At 45.8% G+C, this 21952-nt stretch overlaps 2 protein-coding genes across 2 annotated transcripts in view; both read left to right on the top strand.

Moving 5' to 3' along the window:
* Positions 1-8448, top strand: part of LOC102526672 (Ig heavy chain Mem5-like) — a gene marked incomplete in the record, with an annotated part of 69924 nt that extends 61476 nt beyond the window's left edge. Inside the window, 4 exon segments of the mRNA NM_001318342.1 lie at positions 734-779; positions 7100-7378; positions 7944-8009; positions 8336-8448. Coding sequence (NP_001305271.1) covers positions 734-779; positions 7100-7378; positions 7944-8009; positions 8336-8448 — 504 coding nt within the window.
* The window catches only part of LOC102526924 (T cell receptor alpha chain MC.7.G5-like), a 403550-nt gene that overhangs the window by 308687 nt on the left and 72911 nt on the right, over positions 1-21952 (top strand). Inside the window, exon 3 of the mRNA XM_072962791.1 lies at positions 4930-4940. Within this exon, the coding sequence (XP_072818892.1) occupies positions 4930-4940 (11 nt within the window). The remainder of the gene's footprint in view (positions 1-4929; positions 4941-21952) is intronic.

Consider the following 21952-nt stretch of genomic DNA (forward strand, 5'->3'; position numbering starts at 1 on the left):
ACATCTTCCTACTTCATCACAACTAAGAACCATTCTCCATTTTAGTGATTCTCCAAGTGTGATATGCAGGCCAGCACGGGCTATAAACTGATCTGAAAATGCATATTTTTCTCCTTAGATTTTTTGAGTGACATGCAAGCAATCTCATAGACTCCTATTTTTACATATGATAGAGGCTAATTTAACTGTCACTTCTAAGTGGGAGTATGTCATTAAAGCTTGCTCAAATTTGATATTCATGAATATGTTATTAAAATGTACCGAAGACTCTAATTCTGTTCTATACTAAGTCTGGCTGCCGCACCAGGCTTGTCAGCGATGCCAAGCTTTGACTGGTTATGAAGTGGAATTCTCCTAAAAGGTTCTGAGTGGGGCACATAACCCACTAGGTCTTTGTCCCACGTAGGTGCAGCCCAAGGGTTGAGAATCACCACTCTATGATCAAGTCTACTTTTCTTTGCTCCTGATGTAACGAAGAAATCCTTTTCCAGTCTTTCTCATTCAGAGCACAAATTCAGATGATAACCTGGCAAAGGACTAAATTTCTATTTGACACAGGGATCACTTCCTGCTTTGTGCTGAAGGGTAGCCCTCAAGACTGAGGAGAAAAGAGATGAAGCAGATGATACAGAAAATCCCATCCAATGGCTATCATGTGACTTGGCAGCTGGGGCCAGGGTTGCGGTAAGGAGACAGCAAGGCAGTTTTTAGACTGGGTTTACCAGCTGTGCAGTATCCACTGATATTCGGCAAAGGAACCTATCTGAATGTTGAACCACGTAAGTGACTCGTTATATTTTCCTTCTTTTGACCACTCTGTTTGGCTATTATTCTTGTTAAATATTTTCCCAAGTCATCAGCTTCAGAAGCACTTTTCAGGTTGTTGAAAACCCCTCCAGCGGGTAAGGGATGGTTTGAGGATCAGGGACTGAGTTTCCAGTCAAATCCGGGGTGGGTATGCATTGCAGTGGTCTTCTTGGTCCACTATCCTACCTGGAGGGGCTTCCCTTTACCTGAGTAGCCTTAGAGACCCAGCTTACTTAACACCCACGCGTTCGCCGTTTACAGATCGAGGCCATAGCTAGAACTGTATACAGTATATCTAGTAAGTGTGAGGTGTGATGGTGAACATATTAGAGGATTTCAAAGACCAGGAATTCAAAGGGCCAAATTCCAACCCTTCTCTTTGGCTGACAAGCTCTGTGCCTTGGCTTCACTGAACTTGAGTCTCCCTCTGGCTAGTTCAGATGCTATCCGAGCTGTCTTGCAGCTTTAGCACACTGTGATCTGGATTATCACCCAGACCAATTCTAAGGGGACAGCATAGTAGGAAAAGGAAGGCAGTCCAACGATATGAATGTCTTATGACCCAGTGAGGATTCTGTGATTTGATGGAAAAGATTGAAAAAGGAGTCAAAGCTCCCCCCTCTGCATCCACTAATCAGCCCTTGTATGACCACAGGGGTTTTGACAAATGACAGCTGAGGCTCCTTGCACTCCTGTCATCTATTACTCCTGGTCAGTGGGGTCTGGAGACCTGAGAGCGGGGCCCAGGTCAGCCGCTGTCTTCACCACTCTCAGCTCCGGTGATTTCATCTGTAAGATAGACCTAATTACATCACCTCCTGGAGTCTGTTCAGTGATGTTTGTAAACACAAGCTGTTTGTAAGTAGTAAAGTCCTTATACAAATGGTAGCCCTCTCAGGAGACTCCAAGGCTTTTGTATCAATGGCTCTTGCTCCAGCCGTCGTGCCCTTCCACCTCTAGCTGAGGCATAGCGCTTTGTGATTGATTTCAGCCTTAAAGCTATGTTTCTGCTGACAGTAGCCATTTGACAATTCTCAGCAAAACTAAATTAATTCCTTCCTCCCTGTGAAAATGTGATCGTGAAGCAAGATCTAGGGGGAAGAGATGACAGGTTGAGGAGACAACAGCAGAAAACCTGGGGACTTCTCTAAATATCAACATGCAGAAGATAACACACATCAAAGAAGCTGCCAAAATGCAATGCTTAGATCTCAGGGACCCTTACAAAGTTCTATGGCTCCAGCTAACTTGTTCTGCTCACCCACCCACTTTCAAACAGATGGACTAGACAGGAGGGCAAATAGGTAGTGAGGCTTTTTTGTAAGGCCATCTCAAGTGGTGATTTGACAGCACAGCTTATCTTTGGAAAGGGGACTCAACTCATCGTGGAACCAAGTAAGTTATGCTTTTTACTTCAGTGGAGTTGTTGTGACATAGCCCTGAATGAATGGAGCTTCTCAGGAAGTTAGGGGGTTCTAAAGTGGAAATCTATCCTTTATCTTGTTATTGCAAAGAGCCAGGGAAATTTTTGAGGACAAATTCATTAGATTTCTCTTAAGAAAATGTTCTGTGTATGCTTAGAGACTCTGCTCTGAGGATTCGTACTGATAAGTCTTCTACAATTGCTTAAATAAAGCCCTTAGTCAGGCTTCTGGCCCCCTGGTCAGGGACTGAAACCAGGAAACGGCAAGTTCGAGATAAGGGAAGTCTCACCACTGTTTATGAGCAGAAAGGGTCGTGGTCACAGTGTAGGAAGAGGGAGAGTTGGAAAGAAGAATGATGTTATTAAGGAAAGAGTTAGATCAAAAGAGCCTTCTCTCCCTCAGATGGCAAAATCCAATCTGCCCCTGTCTCTTTTTGCCAAGAACTTGTATTAATTCATCATGCGTGACTCAGACTAAGTGATCTCCCAGGTCCCATCCTCAGCTGGGTCTGCCAGGAGCAGTTATGTGCTCACCTCCCTCGTTAGCCCTGAATCTGAGGACTCTGCCCAGGGCTCAGGAGTCTACAGCCAGTGCAGGGTAGGGGAGCCGCACAGCCAGCAAACTTCAGGGCAACAGAGAAGTAATGGTGCTCTCCTGGAGACACTGTCCACAGGTGGTCCGTTCCAGTGTTTGGAAATCCAGGGGCTATATTTGGGTAGTTTGGTTAGCTGCCAACATTCAGTCACTGGGACCAGTAGAGAGAACAACAATCTTTCAGAAGCTTTCCAAAATGCCGAAACCAATGGGGCATGGGTTAGATTCTGATTTTGTTTATTTCCTCTGAAATAAACAAGTGGGGAAAGTTACATCCATGGGGTGAGGCTATCTGAAAGATCTGAAAGGGACTGGTAGTGTCAACTCGGTCTCTGTCTCTTAGAAGGTAAAATAAACATACAGGCATTCTTGATTGCCTCTTGCTTCCAGGGAAATAGTGGAATTTGGTGAGTTTTCTTATCTTGGAGGGGAGACTAGAGCAATGAAAAGGAGGGAAACAGAATCATGTTGTAACTGATTGCAGTCTGATTGATGTTAGGCAAACTGCATCTGAGCAAAAAGTATTGTGCTTCATTTTCCCTTTAAATGATTTCCACTTGAAATTCAGAGCTATCTGTGGTGTTAGAATCAAATCTCTGAGGCTGTGTCTTTGGGAGTCTTAGGGAAGAAGGAGAGGGATGCTGACCTGCCCTCTCCAGTGATACCCCAGTTGCTTCTCTGGTTCCCTCTTCCTGCAGTGATTGACTGTCATATGATGATATGATGCACAGGTAGAGGGAGTGAGAATTCCAAATCAAGCCCCCAATCCTTAAAGTTTTGACAGCAAATAATGGCCCTATACAACCATCCTTCCCTTTTGCCAAGCTCTAGCCCTAGACTTGATTTTTTGGTGATAAGGCAGAGTAATCTATATGGTTTTTAAATTCCATTTCACATGATTACTCTGTCCTCTTGAGGCTTGTATCCAGCTCTAGAGTCAGGAGAAATTATAAAATAAAAATAAGCAATCCAAAGCAAGCGCTGGTTTCTCTGACCTGCATCCATGACACACGGCACCACTGGGCTCCCTGTCAGCTACCAATTTCTTGTTCAACCTTCAGGTCCTTAGAAAGCCTTTCTCTGAGCTCAGGGAATTAGAAAGTAGATTTGTTGTTATTGTGAGACTTAGTCTGAGTGATGGGGGAGAAATTAGGTTTCTAATCAAAAAGCAGTATTATGACCCAAGAGAAGGGAACCAGAATATGAGAACAAGACCTGTGTCTAAACCCTCCTCTGCCTAACATTCATTACAAGAAACGTCAATATTCAGTGCGCCATCCCTACTCCCAGGCTAGTGTGTCTTTCTTGGAGAGCCCTCCCAATAAATGGGGAGTTAGATTTTCCATCTTGAAGGCAGCTCTTGGTCATCTGTCACCCTCTTCCTTTGCTTTGTCTCAGCCCCGTCCCCTGTCCCAGTGCTTCCCGGCTGTGGATTTCATGCTTACCTCCTTATCCAGCAGTTAAACTATTATTAGCTTCAGAGGGAACTGAGACTCTGCCCACATGGCCCCCGGATCTCATCAAGGGCAGCTTTGTAGTTCTCTGTGCTGCGGGGTCCCTAGGCTGGGGACCAGGCTGGGGAGGCAGGACACAGATGTTCCAGCCCAGGCCCTAGGGCAGCCCCAGGCTGGTTACTGGTAAGGCAGCACCACAATGTGCTCCTGGGACACCCGACAGATGTTTTTTGGAGCTGGCACCAAACTCTTCGTGGAGCACCGTGAGTTGATTTTTTCCATATATTTCTAGGGATAAACTGAGTCCTGGGACTAGGGCTGCCATCCAGCTTGTATTACACGAGAAAGTATGACTAGGAGACGGAATAGTACAAGTGTGGAGGGGACCACGGTAAAGACACCAGGCTGAGTAGATGAAGTAGCTCCATAAATATTTTTATTTAAAAAAAAAATTCTGAAGTCTTCAGAGCAAACCAGAAAGCACCAAGAAATCTAGAAGCATTATACTAATAGTTGGAGCATCCAGTGCAGGAGGGGCAGAGGCCCAAATTCAGGTAGTTGCTTCATCCTTATTCATCTCTTTGGCTAAACAGAGTAGTGTGCATGCCTTACTGCAACCTTAAAAACGCTCTGCAGTTTGGAAGATTTAGGAAAAAGGTGGGTAACCTGGTCAGAATAATCAGGCAGAGCAAGCTTATATTTCAGCATTCAAGTTAAATCCCATATTGGCAGAGATCCTTGAAGTTCTGAGTGACATTTGTGATAGATGTTGCAATTCTTAGGGAACCAGTAAGATGCTGTATGTGAATCTAGAACACAGATGAATTTTTAAGTTTATAAATTAAGAAAGACTGTTCAGGAAAGGTATATACTTCTTTTTGAATTGTTTACCAATACATAACCTTAGCATTAGATTAGTACTCAAAAAAAAAAAAAAAAAGAAAGTCATAAAATAAATAGAAATTGTCCCAACAAATAGCACTTTGAAACACCTGCTGAAATGTAATTACATTTGTGGACCAGGAATAAAGACTGGAAATTTTCAAAAGATAAGCAATTAAATCTTTACATTTCAGACTACAATGCAGTGCAAATTTTATACAACTTCAAATTTTGGTTTAGGTCGAATATAAAATAGACTAGGTTACATATGGTGACCATATTAAATACATCTCTTTTTTTTTCAAAGGTTCAATTCAGTCAGATACCCTTTTCTCTGGCTACCATGATACCAAAGAATGGATTAAACACTTTACTTTGAAACAGCTGTTTGGACCCTACCTTCCAACTGAGAAAGAGGGTCTAAGAAAATGTTTTACCAAACCAATGCGTTATGCTCTATCTGAAATACTTAGTAACAGATTCAGAGCTCAACATTCTCAGTGTATGACCTTCTTCAGACATCTGTCTTGTTGGTTATATGACATTGTTCAAATTAGTCAAGCCAGGTCTCTCTAGCCCAAAGTGACCATTAGCAACTGCCTTTGAATTTAGATTTTTAAATCCCAAGCAAGCCTTAATTAGCCAACTAAATCAGACTAGGATTGGGTCTTACTCTTAAGTAACGAAGGAGACAGGACTGTTTTGTTTCTGTTTTTTAATGGACTGGTTTCCTTTCTCTATCACTCATAGCTCCCTTGAAAATCTCACTGGAACCCATCTCACCAAAGTCAGTAGAGTGAGGGAGAAACGCCACAGTTCTGAAGGGAGGTGGCTGAGCAGAACATGTGGTTGCCAAGCCGTTACTGCTGGGGTTATCAGTACCTGTTATCAGTGGTTTCGACTATGCTGGGAAATAAAACAGTGAAGGTTTTCTTTTGTAGGCTGAAAGTACGTTCCAGGAGAGCCCTTTGAAAAATCCCCCACCCACCCCCGACCTCTGGTTTTAAGGAAAGAAAAAGGTGCAGTGGGGGAGGGAATAGCTCAAGTGGTAGAGCACATGCTTAGCATGCATGGGGTCCTGGGTTCAATCCCCAGTGCCTCCTCCAAGAATAAACAAATAAACCTAATTACCTCCCCCCCATTGACAAAAAAAAAGGAAAAAATTATATCTAAAAAAAAAAAGAACAGAAAGATTTATATACAGAGTAGCAGATAGATGATCATCCAAGATGGGGCCTGAAAGAAGGGGAAGAGGACACCCATGCTAAGCTCCACTTAGAACAAAACAAGAAGAAATGGGCTTCAACTGGTTTTATGGTTGTAAGGATTTCCTGAAAATGATAGTTATTTCTCTCTGATTAAAGACTCAAAATAAACTGTAGGGTAGTCCCTTACAAAAGCAGAATTTGCCTAAAGGCAGAGAGATGGACCACTTAACTTTAGCAGATCCCTTCCAGTCCAAAAAATGGGGCTGACACCCTGAAGTGACTCCATCGCTACCATCCACACAGTGCTAGAACCAGTTTCGTAGTCCTTCTCAGACCCTGCCCTGATCTCAGTCCAAGGGCTCATGCATTTAAAGCATACCAACTGATTCAGACAGATATTCAGCCCAACCTCAATTGTCCAGAGGATTGATTAATAAAACATAGATAATTGAAACTCAAATGATCCAGATTCTTCTTTGTATTTGTCATTTTCCATCTCTGCTCCCAGGATCTCTCTTGGCAGCTTCTAACTAGAAGGCATACTGCCTGCCTTTCATTTCTCTTTCCTTTGGCCATCCTTCCTTGGAGGTGCTAACAAGCTCAGGGCACTAACAGGATGCAGGAGTGTCAGGATTGCAGTGTTCGGCCCCAGGGGAACTGAGGTAAACACCATTGTTTAACTCCCACATGTGGACAATCATCTCACAAAATAAATTGATTATATTTGCAGGAAAGCAGTCTGTTGCCACACCATCTGTCTTTGTCATGAAAAATGGGACAAAAGTCGCTTGCCTGGTGAAGGATTTCTACCCTAAGGATATAAATATAAACCTACAATCAGCCAAGAAAATAAAAGAATATGACCCTGCTATCGTCGTCTCTCCCAGTGGGAGGTACAGTGCCATCAAGCTCGGTCAGTATGAAGATTCCGATTCAGTGACATGTTCAGTTCAACACAATGAACAAATCTTCAACTCCACTGATTTAGAACTGAAGAAAACTGTTTCAGGTAGGTCATATTCGGCCTCAAGGGGCTGGGATCGTATGGAGGAAAAGTTGAGGGAAACAGACATTAGAGATGATCTTGACAGATCACTCTCAATATAGCGTCATGCTGGAAATAAGACTGGGTTCAATCATAGCCCACTGACTGGGAATTAAACATGCTGCATCTCTGAGCTGGAATCTAAGATAAAGTCCATCTCATTTCCATCCTCATCTTTCCTCTTCACCAGCCACTGTCTCCTTCATACTAAAGAATCTAGGGTTGGAAACTCATGTGCAAGCTGGTCTAGTGTGAATGCCAAAACGAAGAGCAATCCAGCCTATCGTGGGGTTAACTGTCTTAGCTCTTCCCAGAAATCAGAGGTGTACCTAGATGTGGGCCTTGTGGTAGAACGAACAAAATCTCAAGACAGGAAGTAAGTTGAGTGTGCAAGTAGCTGTATGACTTTAACCAAGTCACTCCTCTGGTCCTCAGTTTACTTACTCAAAGCCACCTCCAGTTTTAAAACCTGAAATCCTTTGAGCCTCTTGGTTGTCATGGTAACCCTGACCACTGCTATTTGTTCCAGTGACTCCAGAACCAAAGGCACTTGAAAACAAGAATCCAACTTCAAAGACGTGCTATGAACCTCGAGGTTAGTTGAAACCATGGGCCAACTTTAGAACTGAGGTTAAAGCAAACTCTGCAACTGTCAGATGGGCCAAAAATCACTCTATTTCAAAAGAATACAAAAAACCATACCTGAGCCCAGTGGGTTCCCCATGACTCTCGGAGCAGAGTTTGCAAGCATGGGTTTCTCCAAAGCTTGCCTCGCTGGGTGCCTCACTAGGTTTCTGAAGCACCCAGCTGGGAAGAATGATGGTGGTTTGAGGCCGGCTGGTGTTGGTGTCATGGGCCCAATTTCTGGGAGGCAATTTAGTCTCCTGCTGAAGCCCCATTTTCACTCTCGTTCCACCACAGTTCCTGCCGGAAAGGTAAACATGATGTCCCTCTCGGTGCTGGGGTTCCGCATGCTGTTGGCCAAGACTGTCGCTGTCAATTTTCTCTTGACTACCAAGTTATTTTTCTTTTAAGGTAAGAACTAGCTGCTTCCCTTTCCCACCTCCATCCAAACTATGCTGCCCCTGGAGAAAAGGAATTTAGGAATGGTGAGGAGTTTGGGGAAAGGAAAAACACACAGAGATATCATGATGTAATAAGGTGGGCCATTTCAGATACAGAACACCACATCTCCTGTTCTCTTTTTATTTCAAGCCAGACCCAAAATCCATGTGGTATAATGTACCAGCTGATAATCCCCACCTCCAACCCAGAAGTTAAGAAAATTGGAGGTAAATAAGGAGAAATTGTATTCTCTATTTGCTCTTTTGTTTATCTGGCCAAAGGACCATGGGCTATTTGCAAGTCCATCAGTAATGCTTCATTTGAAGAATATTCAGAACCTGTCTTTGCCCAGACAAAGGGGATGCTGGCTCTCCATCCTTAATCACAGGACTTGGTATGGAGACCAGCCTATCTTGGGGATGAACCTACACTCTCATTCTTAGTGAACAGCTCACTACTGGCCACTCAGGATGCATGTGAAGTCGAGACTAAGATGTTAATTATTTGCCTATTAATTGCATTCTCATTGGGTTATCTTAGACATGAAATTAGGCCTAGGTTTACTCCTCCAATACCTGCCCCATCCCAGCTTCTAATCTAGGAATGACCCTAGACTTAAAGTGTTGGACTGATCCAACCTAGCCTGCAAGCATATCTAGTCATTCCCCACCAAGTGACTGTTTTACCAATTGTCCCAATGACACAGGCTAAATGGCCGTATGAAAAGAGCACTACATTAGCAGTCAGAAGAGCTAGGTCTTAGTTCTGACTTTGTCACTGACTCACTGTGTTACCTGAGCCGGGTTGCTTCACCTCTCTGGGTCTGGGTTATCGTATCTGAGAAACGAAGGCGTGAAGAATGACTAAAGAAGAGTAGATGGGTTTTATGACGTGTGCCAACATTGATGAACTGAACTACTGCCATGTGTAGAAGGGAAATGTGCTGGGATAGATTGGTGATGTCTGCACTGGAACCGCTACAGCAGGTGCTGGCCGACCCCAGACTGCGTGGCCACTGCGGTTCCTTCCAGCACTGACAGTCTCCAATTCTGCAACAACTCTGTCCATTTTCCTTCACTTGCAGGCTGACTGGCATGAGACGGCTACACTCCCTGAAAAAAAACCAAAAGCCTACAGAGGTACTATCCCCTTGGCTTTCAACTTCTTGGTGGCACAAGTTGACTCACCCCAGCCTTCCTTAAATGGCTGCTACCCAAACTAGTTTTCCCTTAAAGGCAACGAATCCAGCTTATCCTTCAACCTGGTGGAAAGACAGAAGTCCTAGAGAGTGGAAGCTTATGGTCCCACCTACTCTATATGCTGCTGTATAAAGGGATACAGTTATATAGGACCCATTTTTTTTCCCTATGACTAATATACTTTGAAAAGTCTGTTTTGTTCCTTTGACTTTCTTTGCCTCCAGAAGTAGAAAGTGGGAGCCATCAGGTTCCCAGCTCCATCCTCCAAGAGGAAAATAGATCCTGGGGGATGGAGAGCAGGGGTCCTGTTACCAAAGCACAAAAGACTCTGCTCCATCCGGGACTGGATTTGCCCCAAACTTTCTGCTTTTTCTAGCACTTTCCAAGCAAAACTACATTTGACTTCCCTGATACTTACTGTGCAGACGGTGGGGTTTCTAAAATGTCATCTAAATACTCTTAGAGCTATTAGCAGAGAACAGAATAAAATGCAGAGGAAACGCACATCTCGCTATTAATTGATTTAACAAACGTGAATTAGTCCAAGTTCTAGGCACTAGGCTGAGGGTACAAAGATGAATAAGACATCAGCCTTGCTTTCAAGCAACTCACGGTGCAAGTGTTTTGGAGGAAGAGCTAGGAATGAGACCCCTAGGTTTTCCCTTAAAAACAATGTCTTTACTGTCTCTCGCCTGCCCATCTGTGCACAGGGAGTTTGAGGTCATCGGACCTTTGGTGTTGATGATTTTCTGCCATCTTTCTCTGTCTCTGTTGCATCTATTAAAATGTGTTGTGTGTGCCTTAACTTCTGGCTTTACTCATTGCAGACCATGGAGGGAAAAGAAGGGCTGTGAACCACTGGTAGTCAGGCAAAAGCCAAACTGAGCTCATAGGTCCCACCTCAGCTCCCTGTACCCCAAGCCTGCAAGGCTCCTGCCTGGGGGACCCAGCCCTGGGTTTCCTGCTTTCGCTGCGGCTGCAGCTGCCCCTGCTACGGCGACACCACCACCGCCCCCCTGTGGCCGCCGAGCTCTGCTCCTCGCACCTCAGCAAAGCCGCAGCTTCTTCCTGCTGCGCGAACCCAGGTAGCAGAGCCTTAGCAACCCAGCATTGCGGTTGCCTGCGCACCCATGTGGGGTGTCCAATGGGGCTTTATGAGGTTACCAGTGAAAGATAAAACACTCATGCACAACTCCCCCACCCCGTTGCCATGCGCAGACCCCCGCATCATGTCCTCACAGCACAAACCAAAGCAAGGAGGCAGTCGCACGCTGAGTCAGTGGGCTTAAGACAGTCTAGACGGATAAGCCAGGTCCATCCAGGGAAATATCTTTTAGTGGAAAAAACCATTAAAAGATTCCACACTTCACCTTGGGTGAAGAATGCCTGTTTCCAAAACATTCACATCTGTTACCCTGGGTCACGTTAGAATGTTTCTCTGAGGTTGATAAGAACAAACAGATCACATCTTCATTTTTCAGATGGAAAAAAATATGCTCCCCAAAAACGGAGTGTACCTTGTCCAAAGTCATTCAGTGCAGCAGGGATATTGCTCGGACCAGAACCAAGCTATTGGGAGTGCCAGCCTCAAGCTCCTTCTCCAAGAGCACAGCGCACCCCCAAAACAAGGCAAAGGGGTTGATTTGAAGTTCATCCAGGCTGAACTTCAGGACTGTCTTGTACTTAGCATGTGAATGAGCCAACCTCTAGCCTACTTTGACTCTCAGCAAAAGGCATCCTAGCATTTCACAGGACTGTGAATTTACTCCACATAAAGTACCCTCCGGAAAAGATTGACAGCAGAAGCCAGCGGGGACCGTGGTTGCTTTCAGGTGTGGGGACCATCCTACTGCAGATGACAGTGTCCCAGAGATTTCATAGGCAGCATCTCACTTAAGTCCCACAACCACCCCGAGGGAGTCTCATTACACATACTCAGCAGGCTGTGGAAGAGAAGCCCCAGAGGCTGAGTCATTTGCCTGAGTCTTTGGCTTCCTGACCCATGTCCTTTCCACCCATCTCTATAGTGACTGCTTTTCATCCACCTGTTTTGAAGCCCAGATAAACTGCTGTCCAAACCACAGGCTGATGCAGCCTTCTAGTGCGCAGATGACAGGAAGCGCCCGGAAGCGCCTCCCCGCCCCCCTGGCTCTGTCATTAACCAGCTCTCTAACCTTGCAAATGTCCCTCACTCCTCTGGACTTCAGTGTTTTTCCTATAAAATAATGTCTAAGGCATCTACTACTTCTAAGAGTACATCTAGCAGCTCTTAGAGTTTTTTGAAGCCAGAGACATCAGTAGAAGTAGAAGGAGGAGAGGCGGATTCCCAGGGCTGAGGGTGTATATATTTCACATCACATCGTTGGTTTCCCCTGGAGGTAATTGTCCTCCCTGGAGACACCACTGAGCTCCAAATTCAGGGACTTTGAAGCTGGGATTCTGGGATTCACAGACAACTTTCTGGGAATATCTCAATGCTCTTCAGTGAAAGGACAATGTTCTCCAAACAAAGTAAGTAAAATGGAGAGCATCCAGGAGAAGTAAGGAGGCTGCACAAGAAGATGCAGATGAAGGCATATTGGTAAAACCTTTTTAAGTAAGTGACTTTGTGTCCAATTTGAATTTCAAAAGGAAAACAGACCAATTCACAATAAAAGATAAATGATGGAGACTAAAGATACTTCTGGTGGGCTCTCCTTAGACTGGCCCTTCATCTGCCCTCTCCTTGTGCTCCTTCCCAGCACAAGTCAGGCTCTGTACCAGGCACACCTGGCCCTGGGGTCCCTCAGATGCACAGCCTCCTGTCCCCACCACAGGTACTCAGGCAGCAAGGGCACCCTGAATCAGAAGTAGGGAGATGTCTGCTCTATCTGAAGCCAAGGTGCTCCCCTGGGTGTGATCAGACCTTTTCTTATTTGGCAGACATTATTAGGGCTCCCCTAAAGGCCAGGATGGACCACAAAACGATGAGGATGAAGGATGCTGTGTCCAAGGATGTGTGCTGCCCTGAGAGGCAGCTCTGCCAGCCTGTTCCCCGGGGGTTTGTGTGCAGACTTCATGGGACCTGCATCACTGTGGGTACTCCAGAGCACAGTAGTAAGTGGCACTGTCTTCAGCCCACACTGAGGAGATCACCAAGTGGAAAGTTTCCTGGGTCTCATTGTGCTGCACAGAAAACCTACCCTGAGCAAAATCCGCATTAAGGGATTCAGTGTTATCCCTGTACAGGACAAACTCAAGGGAAAAACCGGGCCTCATTCGGTACCAGTATAAACCTGGATCTGAGTATTCGGTTTCGAAAGTGCAGGGCAATGTCACCTCACTGCCACTCGCCACTGTCTGGTCCCGGGACGTCTGGGTCACTTTGGCAGACAGCACACCCTTACCTGTGACGGAAGGAAATAAGAACACAGTGAAGTCCTGCACTCCACAGGCGCCAGGTCCCACAAAGGACCACCCAGAAGGAACTCACAGGTCAAAGGCAGGAGAAGGACACAGATGAAAATTAAAGGCAGAAAATTGCTGGGAAACCCAGTGGGAATGAGAAAGAGACCAAGGTTTGGAAAGTCAGAAAAGGGGAAATGGGTGATACACCGTAAGGGACGTAAACAAGTGTACTTACAGGCAAGCAAAAGACTGACGCCCACAAGAAGGATCATCTTTTCATATCAGGGCAGAGGCTGTAGAATAAAACTGGGGTCCTTAAACCTCTGAGACTGTCTCAGGGCTTCCGACGGGCAGGAGATGGGAGGGAAGTGAGGGGAGATGGCAGCCCTGACAGTCACGTGACTGAATTCACTGTAACTCTGTGAGGCACGTGCTTCCAGCCCAGGAAATGTTGTTATTGTCTTTCTGGTGCTCAATCCATCTTGAACTAATCCTTTCGTAAAGCATAATAAAAGTGAATTACTTTGGAGAAAAAAAGAAACAGAACTGCCAGCCCTATGATCACGTACTTTGATATCAAATTGTGAAAATGGCTTATTCTCTGTTTCCATACCCTCTGCTCACACACTGGCCACCAGCCCACGATCGCACTTTGAGCAGCTCTGTCACACAGCCCCAGCCCAGCACACACGCTTGTCAGACTCAGTAAATGGAATAAATGAATGAGAACCTTTACCTAGTCCCTTACTTCTTCGTGAAGAGAGAGAAGAGGGTCGGACAAGGCTGTTTCTAAAATCTGTCCTAGGAGGAGGGTACAGCTCAGCGGTAGAGTGTGTGCTTAGCATGCACAAGGCCAGGGGTTCAATCCCCAGTACCTCCACTAAAAATAATAAAAATAATAATTTTTAAATGCATAAATAAACATAATTACCTGCCCCTCCAAAAAAAATTTTTTTAAATAAAATCCGTCTTAGCCCTGAATTCTAGAACTCTTCTCTATCTTTGTTGTTGTGGTTGTTTTGGGGGGGGGTTATAGTTTATACAATTTTTTAAAGTTACATTCCATTTATAGTTATTACAAAATATTGAACCCTCCTATTTCTGATGCTTGAGGCTCTGCTGTGATGCTGAGAACACTTACTGAGCTTTCTTCGGTATGATCTCCATCGCTCCCCTAGACCCTCTGCAGCACACATTTGGCTCCAACTGGAAAATTTCCCGGAGCAGAGCTTCCCAGGGGTTGCATTGCTATGAGCCGGCTACAGGCATGCTGAGATAGTGCTCAGAGAGCCACTGCGGCCGGGGGCGGCTGGAGACCCTGAGGCCAGCCCCTCCCAGCCACATGCCAGACAAACATTGCTTCCTGTACAAGCCAGGGCACGACAGCAGTTGGGAGACACTGCCCTGAAAAGGAGAAGAATGCCTCACTCCCCCAAACCGAGGAGCGTTTCTAGGAGTACTTCTGGATTTCCTTTGACTCCCTTGTCCCCCACCTCCAGTTCTTCAGGAAGTCCTGACAGTTCCACCAGGAAGTGTGTCTCTGGTCCATCCATTTCTCTCCACCCCCCACCGCCACCACCTCCTGCCAACACCAACATCTCTTATCAGGACCACGGCCATAACCCCCCTAACTGGTCCTCTTGCTTCTGCTCTTGCCCCTGGACCATCTCTTCTCCAGGTCTTTATAAAATGGAAACCAGATGATGCCAGCGGGACCTCGTTTCCTGGGCCCGTAACGTAGTGTACCTGCGCGCGGCCGGGCCGCTGCCTCCTGTCCATCCCCTGCCCCCGCCGCCCCCGCACGCGCTCTCCTGCCTCTCTCACGCCCCTTCAGCTGCTGCACCTTCCTTCTGCTCCTCTGTCTGCCTCCCTTGTCTGGCTGCCTGGAACTCTACTTCCAGTTTTTCACAAATCTCAGCTCAAAGAGGCTTTCCTGGCAGGTAAATTAGTCGCTTGCCCACTCAATGTCACCCACGATTACACTTCTGTCTTACTTTCTCTCACAGCACTGAAGTCATCGGGTTTATACATGAGTATAATTTGTCTTTACTGTCTCACCCTGTACACACACACACACACACACACACATGCACCTCCATCAAGTAAGCTCCAGGAAGGCAAGGCCTTGTTTACTTGTTTATCTTTTCACTGATATGCCCCAACCCCTAGGTCTGTGTCTGCCACCTAACTGAAAATCAGTAAATATTTGTGAACAAAAGAATGCAACTTTCTCCAGTTAGAAACTCACCATTGGCGTGGATAACGTCACCAAATGTAGCAAATAAAATTGCAGGACCTCCAATTGAGTCTGCATTTCAAATAAACAACAAAAAAAATTTTTTTAGTAGCACAGGGAACTATATTCAATTTCTCATAACAACATATCATGGAAAAGAATCTGAAATACATATATATGTACATGTATAACTGAATCGCTTTGCTGAACACCTGAAGCTAACATTGTAAGTCACCTATACTTCAATGAAAGAGAAAATCTGAAAAAAAAAGGAATTTGGTAATATTTGGGACATACCATATTTGAAAATATTTATACTGAAAAGGTATTCACTGTTTATCTGAATTCAAACGCTGTTGAGCATTTTGTGTTTTATCTGGAAAACTTAGTCATGAAGACCACCGAAAGTGCACACCAGGAAGTCTGAAGCCCCAGCCCGGACATCCCCAGGCCCCTGGATGTGGAAGGGGAAGATTCGGCACTGCTGCCAAGTGAACAGATGCCACCAGGCCTGCACTGCCCCCTGGCGGCAGGGGTCCCGTCTCAAAGGCACCAGCCCCACTGCCGGGGGTTGGCCACTTCGGAACTGCCAGGTCTCCGACAGTGATGGGCTCTGGCAGCCCCCACTCAGTCTCCAGGCGTCTGTCCCTGTTCTAGTGGTGTGGCCAGGCGTGGTATTTACAAGAGCCGAGCGTTCCCTTCCTGATCTAGGCAGTAACAGTGTTCAGATTAAACCGCTGCTCCTCTTCTGACAGCCCAAGCCCAGTTACATCTGCCCACTCAAGAGCAGAGGGGAGGGTTTCAGAGACCCTCACACGGAGGGACACGCCCTCACCTCAATTCCCGTGGAAGGTTCAGACCCAGAGACCTCCTCGAGGCGGCACAATTACGACTCTCCCCTCCACTGTGTCCTTCCAACGTTCCTTGAAAGGCAGCCGTTCAGGAAAAGCACTTCTCAGAACTGCAGCACAGTGTCCTGGTTCTGGATAGAACCAGTACAGAACAGTGGGGTTCTGGAGCCAGGCTGCCTGGGTTCCTATCCTCTCTGGCGTTTACTTGTTGTGTGACCTTAAACACGACCCAACTCCTCCAAGCCTCAATTTCTCCATCTGTAAGATGGAGATGATAGTGATAATGGCTTTTTCACAGGACAGTTGGAAAATTAGATGAAATAAGACACGCAATACACCCGGTAAGGGATCTCGGCATGTTAGGCAGGCATTGCTGCTTCTGTCATCAATTTTATTAAATAGACTGATGAACAAGGTTCCTGAGAGCGCAAGTCTCATCAAAGACATTCAGAGATAAGATGCTGAGTAAATCTAAAAAATAAGGTTATGAAATCTGGCAAAAAACATGTCGTACCAATAGATGGCCCCCAAAAAGTGACGCATATCTTTAATTCGCTGTCACTGCAGCAAGCACATCACAGAGCTCTGAGCTCCCCTGAGACCTGAGCTGGCTGCGCTCACCCCAAACCCCACAGAGCGCTGGAAGCATGAGAAGTGATCCTTCTAACCCACTGCCCTATGTCTTCCCAAGGCTGCAACAGGTTTGTTCATGGCAGACCACAATGTAGCCCCAAAGTGACCCCCAAAGTTTCAGGCTAAGAGAGACTCTCGATATTTAATGACCTATTACAGACGTACTGCCCTTGAACTTCCCTACTCCATGTCTCTTGAACCTACTGGTATCTGCAGCTCAGCAGCTCCCCAGGGCAGTGGTGCCTTAGATTGCCTTTCATTAGCCAGAAATCATCACTCAGCAGGGGCCCTCAGAGCTGGTGGGGCCCCAGGGGTTTGGTAAACAAGTCACTCTTGTCCCACAGCTTGGATTTTGATCCCCATCATCCTCTAATTCGAAAAGGTACATGCACCCCCATGTTCATAGCAGCACTATTTACAATAGCTTAGACATGGAAACAACCTAAATGTCCATGGACAGATGACTGGATGAAGAAGCTGTGGTATATTTATACAATGGAATACTATTTGGCCATAAAAAATGATAAAATAATGCCATTTGGAACAACATGGATGGACCTGGAAATCATCATAGTAAATGAAGTAAGCTAGAAAGAGAAAGAAAAATACAACATGATGTCACTTCTGTGTGAAATTAAAAAAAAAGACACAAATGAAGTTATTTACAAAACAGAAACAGACATAGAAAACAAACTTATGGTTACCAGGGTGGGAAAAGGGGTAGGAAGGGATAAATTAGGAGTTCCAGATCTGCAGATATTAACTGCTATATATAAAATAAATAAACAAGAAGTTTCTTCTGTACAGCACAGGGAACTATATTCAATATCTTGTAGTGACTTATAATGAAAAAGAATATGAAAATGAATATATGTACGCATATGTATGACTGAAACATTATGCTGTACACCAGAAATTAACACAGCATTGTAAACTGACTATACTTCAATTTTAAAAAGAGAAAAAAGCGGGACTTTTCTCCCAGTTTCCTGAGGTGTTTTTGACCTTATAGCGCCCCCTGCTGCTCTCATCAGCCCATCTCCGTAAATAGGTCATACTAGAGGTTGGCAGAAAACAGGTCAGGGGAGGAAAATATTCTTTGTTCACAACTTAAGTCAAAGTTGCTGCTCCTGTTCCCCCGTCCCCTTTCAACCCTGACACTGGCAGCTGCTCCTCTGTTGGCCCAAAGGGCCCATCTCACCCCCTCAGAGCACTATCTCCAAGGACATGAGAAGCAGCCTGCAAGGGTAAATGGGCACTCCCCTGTCAACCAAAAGCCTGGCGCAACAGTAACAGACACAGGGAAATTTCTTTGGATGTATATGGACAAGCCCAACTCTTTTTTATGGAAGAACAGAAACGTGATTTAAAGGGGAAAGCTTAGGAACATTTGACTGCAATGATGGGAGTGAGTGCTCTAGAGAAAGGGTTTCTGCATCACTTTCTTCCTGCACCACATTCCATTCCAGGACCCCCCCGGGACAGACCTGGGCTGATGGATAAGAGGAAGCATGCCAGGGAGGGATCGAGGTCCAGCAGACATCTTCCACCCCCAGGACCTCTGTTTGGGGGAAAGCTCTTACTGAAGGCTCTTTGGCAAGAGCGAGGATAAAGAATGCTACCATAGCTTGTTACCCAAAGCCAGCATTGGAAGGAAAGCTGTGAAGAAGAGATACTCCATGGTGTTACCGCTGCCCCCTCTGGAGCAGCCTGCGGAAAGAACAACCTTGGTCCAACCAGGTCAGTGATTCCTTTTGTGATGGGGCTGTGTGGGACCTGGCCTGGCCTTTGCCAACCAGATTTCTCAAGACATCTGTAGGATCTTCTCTCCAATTATTCTCCAGGCACGGAGGGCAAACACACAGGTTACATCTCACTTACCAAGGGCTAGCAATTGGTAGTAGCTGTCTGGAGCACATTTTTAAGAAGGATTGTGAACTATACGTAAAATGGATAAACAGCAAGTTTATACTGTAGAGCACGGGGAACCACATTCAGTATCTTGTAATAACCTATACAGTGCAAAAGGATCTGAAAGAACAGATACACGTGTATAACTGAGTCACTATGCTGTACACCTGAAACTAACACAATACTGTAATATCAACTATACTCCAGTTACAAAAAGAAGGACTGTGAAGTCACAGCGAGACTCAGAGGGAAAGGGTGATGTGTCGGTTTAGCAACATCCGCCGGGGGAGCAGGAGCAGGAGGTAACACCACACCGTTTCATGTCTGCCACCCCTGCTCTAGACGTCAGTCCTGCAATGAGTCCCGCAGAGACAGACTAGTCAGAGCCAGCGCTCTGTTAGATTATCCTTCTGGTAAAGGGCAGATTTCTAAATCTCTATCTTTCCCTTGGCTTCCCTGAGATCTCATGGGCCATTTCCCCCGCTGGCAATTGCTGTCGCTTGCAGCCTAAGAAATAAAATTCTTAAAATGAATTAAAACGCTCTATATCTCTCTGTAAAATCGTAAACTCTGCACCAAACCAGAAATCTCCCTTGTCTGGCTTGCCTACCGTTTAACAGAGATACTCCTACCTGGGCTGGCCAGTAGAGCCACTAGGGAGGGGGTCTGCCCCGGGGAGATCCCTGTTCTCCCGAGTCACCGGAAGGGAGAAGGCAGGACCAGGACTTAGGTGTTCTGAGTTCTACCCCCAGCTCCGCCTCTACCTACTGGCTTGGCTTGGAGCAAATAGAAGCCTCAGGGCTTTGGTTTTTTCATCTTGAAACTGAGGCCACTGACCCCTGTGGCTGCTGAGTTCCCTTCCAGGTCTTGCATTCTAGGATGCTAATGTATAAAGCTGTAGATCTGACCTGAGAGAGTCATTGCTTCATATTCCCCGTGCGTGTTGCTTGAGCTCCTCATTGCCCAGCCAGGGGGAAAGGCAGAGCACGCTTCTTCACTTGGGGGGTGAGCGGAGTAGCATAATTTCTTGATTCAGTATGTGTGACTCATCAGAGCCTGGAGGTTCGTGCCCAGATGCCAACTTGGAATCCAGTTATCATTGCATCTGGGAGAGAAAAAGTGCTAAAAACAGCCTTTGGGAGGGAAAAAAAATCAATTTGCCCCCCTCCCCCCCAAAAAAGAAGAAAAAGGTTCTGTATAGTGTGATAACATTTTGATATATCTTATTTATCATCTTCATCCCTAAAATCTGCTCTGCCTCCCTCCTCTCTCTGCCTTGACAGAGGGAAAGAGGATTGACCTTTCCCAGGGAAGAGGGGGCACCTGTCGGGGGCGGAGGGCTGTCTCTGTCTACTGAGGAAGAAGAACAAAGTTGACACCACATCCCTTGCCACTACGCTGACACTTCTGGTTTTTGTAAAGGTGTTCACTCCTGTGAGAATGGGGTTAATAGGAAACTGACATTTGGAGCCAAAACTTGATACTCAGTAATATCTGGCAGAATTCATTTTTTTTTCCCATCTGAAAATTGTCAGAGAGATATTCAAGTGTTCCTTAAGGAATAGGAACACAAGATGAATGTTTAATAAAATTCAATTTAACAAACATTTATTAAGTGCCCACAGTACTTCCCAGGGATCATCTGGGCCAGGTTCTGAGTTGACAGCGTCATTGCCCTAAGGGAGGAGGGGTTTTATCAATGGATGAACAATGACAACAGATTTACCTTTGAGACCCAAACAGTTAACTGTGGCCCTGAGCAAGTAGCTTAGCTTGGGGGGGGGGGGCAGACAGGGTGGGCAGTGGGGACAGGAAATGTGCACAACAGCATAGATAATCTAAAACACAAGATAATTAAAAATGTTATGTTATGATTGGCTTTAGCATGTACTTCATTATTTTGTAGGGCAGCTTTATCTTCCCAACTGTAAATTTTCTGGAGTTGATTATTTATAAAGTCTATGGGGGAGAAGCTTTCAAAGAACCGCATTTCTGAAATTAGGCTCCCAGCAGTCAACACTGGAAGAACTGGAGCTTTTTGTCTTGCCGGTCATGAAAAAGGAGGCCTGGCACCCCTCATGTACTTGATGCTCACGGGGCTTTCCTTCCCTGCTGCAGGGCAGAACCAGCAGGGAACTACCAGGCAGTTATAGTTCGTACAAATCCGTACAACAGGGTGGATAACAAGAAATGACGTGTGGGGTGTTCAGGATGCAGAGGTCTCAGCTGCCCATGAAGCCAGAGAACTTTGGACCATCCCATCCCTGCTCTCCTGGTAGCCTGAGTCCCGGGCTGCATTAGTGAGAGAGGGGCATCCCTAAATGACCTTGTTCGTGAAGCTGGCCCCGCATTACAGCCTTGATCGCACTAGAGATGGGCTGCATCTGGGAAGAGGAAGTTACAGCCCAGCACTGAGAAGCCCACCTTCGGGAAGGGGACTCAGTTAATCGTAACCCTGGGTGAGTACCTCCATTCGAGGCGTGGTGTTAGCAGAACCCCCTCATTATCTGACACCGAGCAATCAGGTTGCTGAAACCCTTGGCTAGACGATGAATTCCCTTATCCGCTGGGAAAAGACTGTGAAAATCCAACCGCCTTTCCTGTGGGTAAGCAAGAGCCTGTGGTTTTACGTAAAGGCAACAGCTCCTGTGGGAAGGACGGAAATAGGAAATTTACATTTGGAACGAGGGCTCAAGTGAGAGTGAAACTTAGTAAGCACCAGCTTTAAACCAAAGGTGTCGGTTTATTTGGTTTGGTTTTGAATTATCTGGGAGCTCCAAAGAGAGAACACTTCTCCCCGAGGATTGGGCTCCAAAATTCTGACTTCAAACTTCTAAAAAGATCAAGTGTTAAGGCAGATGGTAGGCTTGGAAAACTCTATCTCCGTATGTAATAAGTAGAGACCTACTTTTCTTTTCTCTGCTTATTGGTTTTATTTTGTTTAGGCAATGGGGAGGAGGACTAGACAGCCTTGGTGGGGGGGGGTGGTAATCTGCAGAGCATTTTCAGATAGATTAGACCCAGAGAATCAAAGACTATCAGTTCTGAAAGTCCTTAAAGACCACCTAATTCACCTCTTTAATTTTTGCATATGAGGACAAGGAAACTCAGAGAGGTTTGTGAACTTGCTCAAGGTCACACAGCTGAGCCTGGTCCAGGACAAAGCCAAGACAGCTCATAGCTCTGACCTGGCCAGACTCAAGGGAAAGAAAACCTCACAGTCTTTGACTAAGCAGCTTCATTTGCAACCCAAACA

Source organism: Vicugna pacos, chromosome 6, assembly GCF_048564905.1.
Source record: "Vicugna pacos chromosome 6, VicPac4, whole genome shotgun sequence".
Taxonomy (NCBI): domain Eukaryota; kingdom Metazoa; phylum Chordata; class Mammalia; order Artiodactyla; family Camelidae; genus Vicugna; species Vicugna pacos.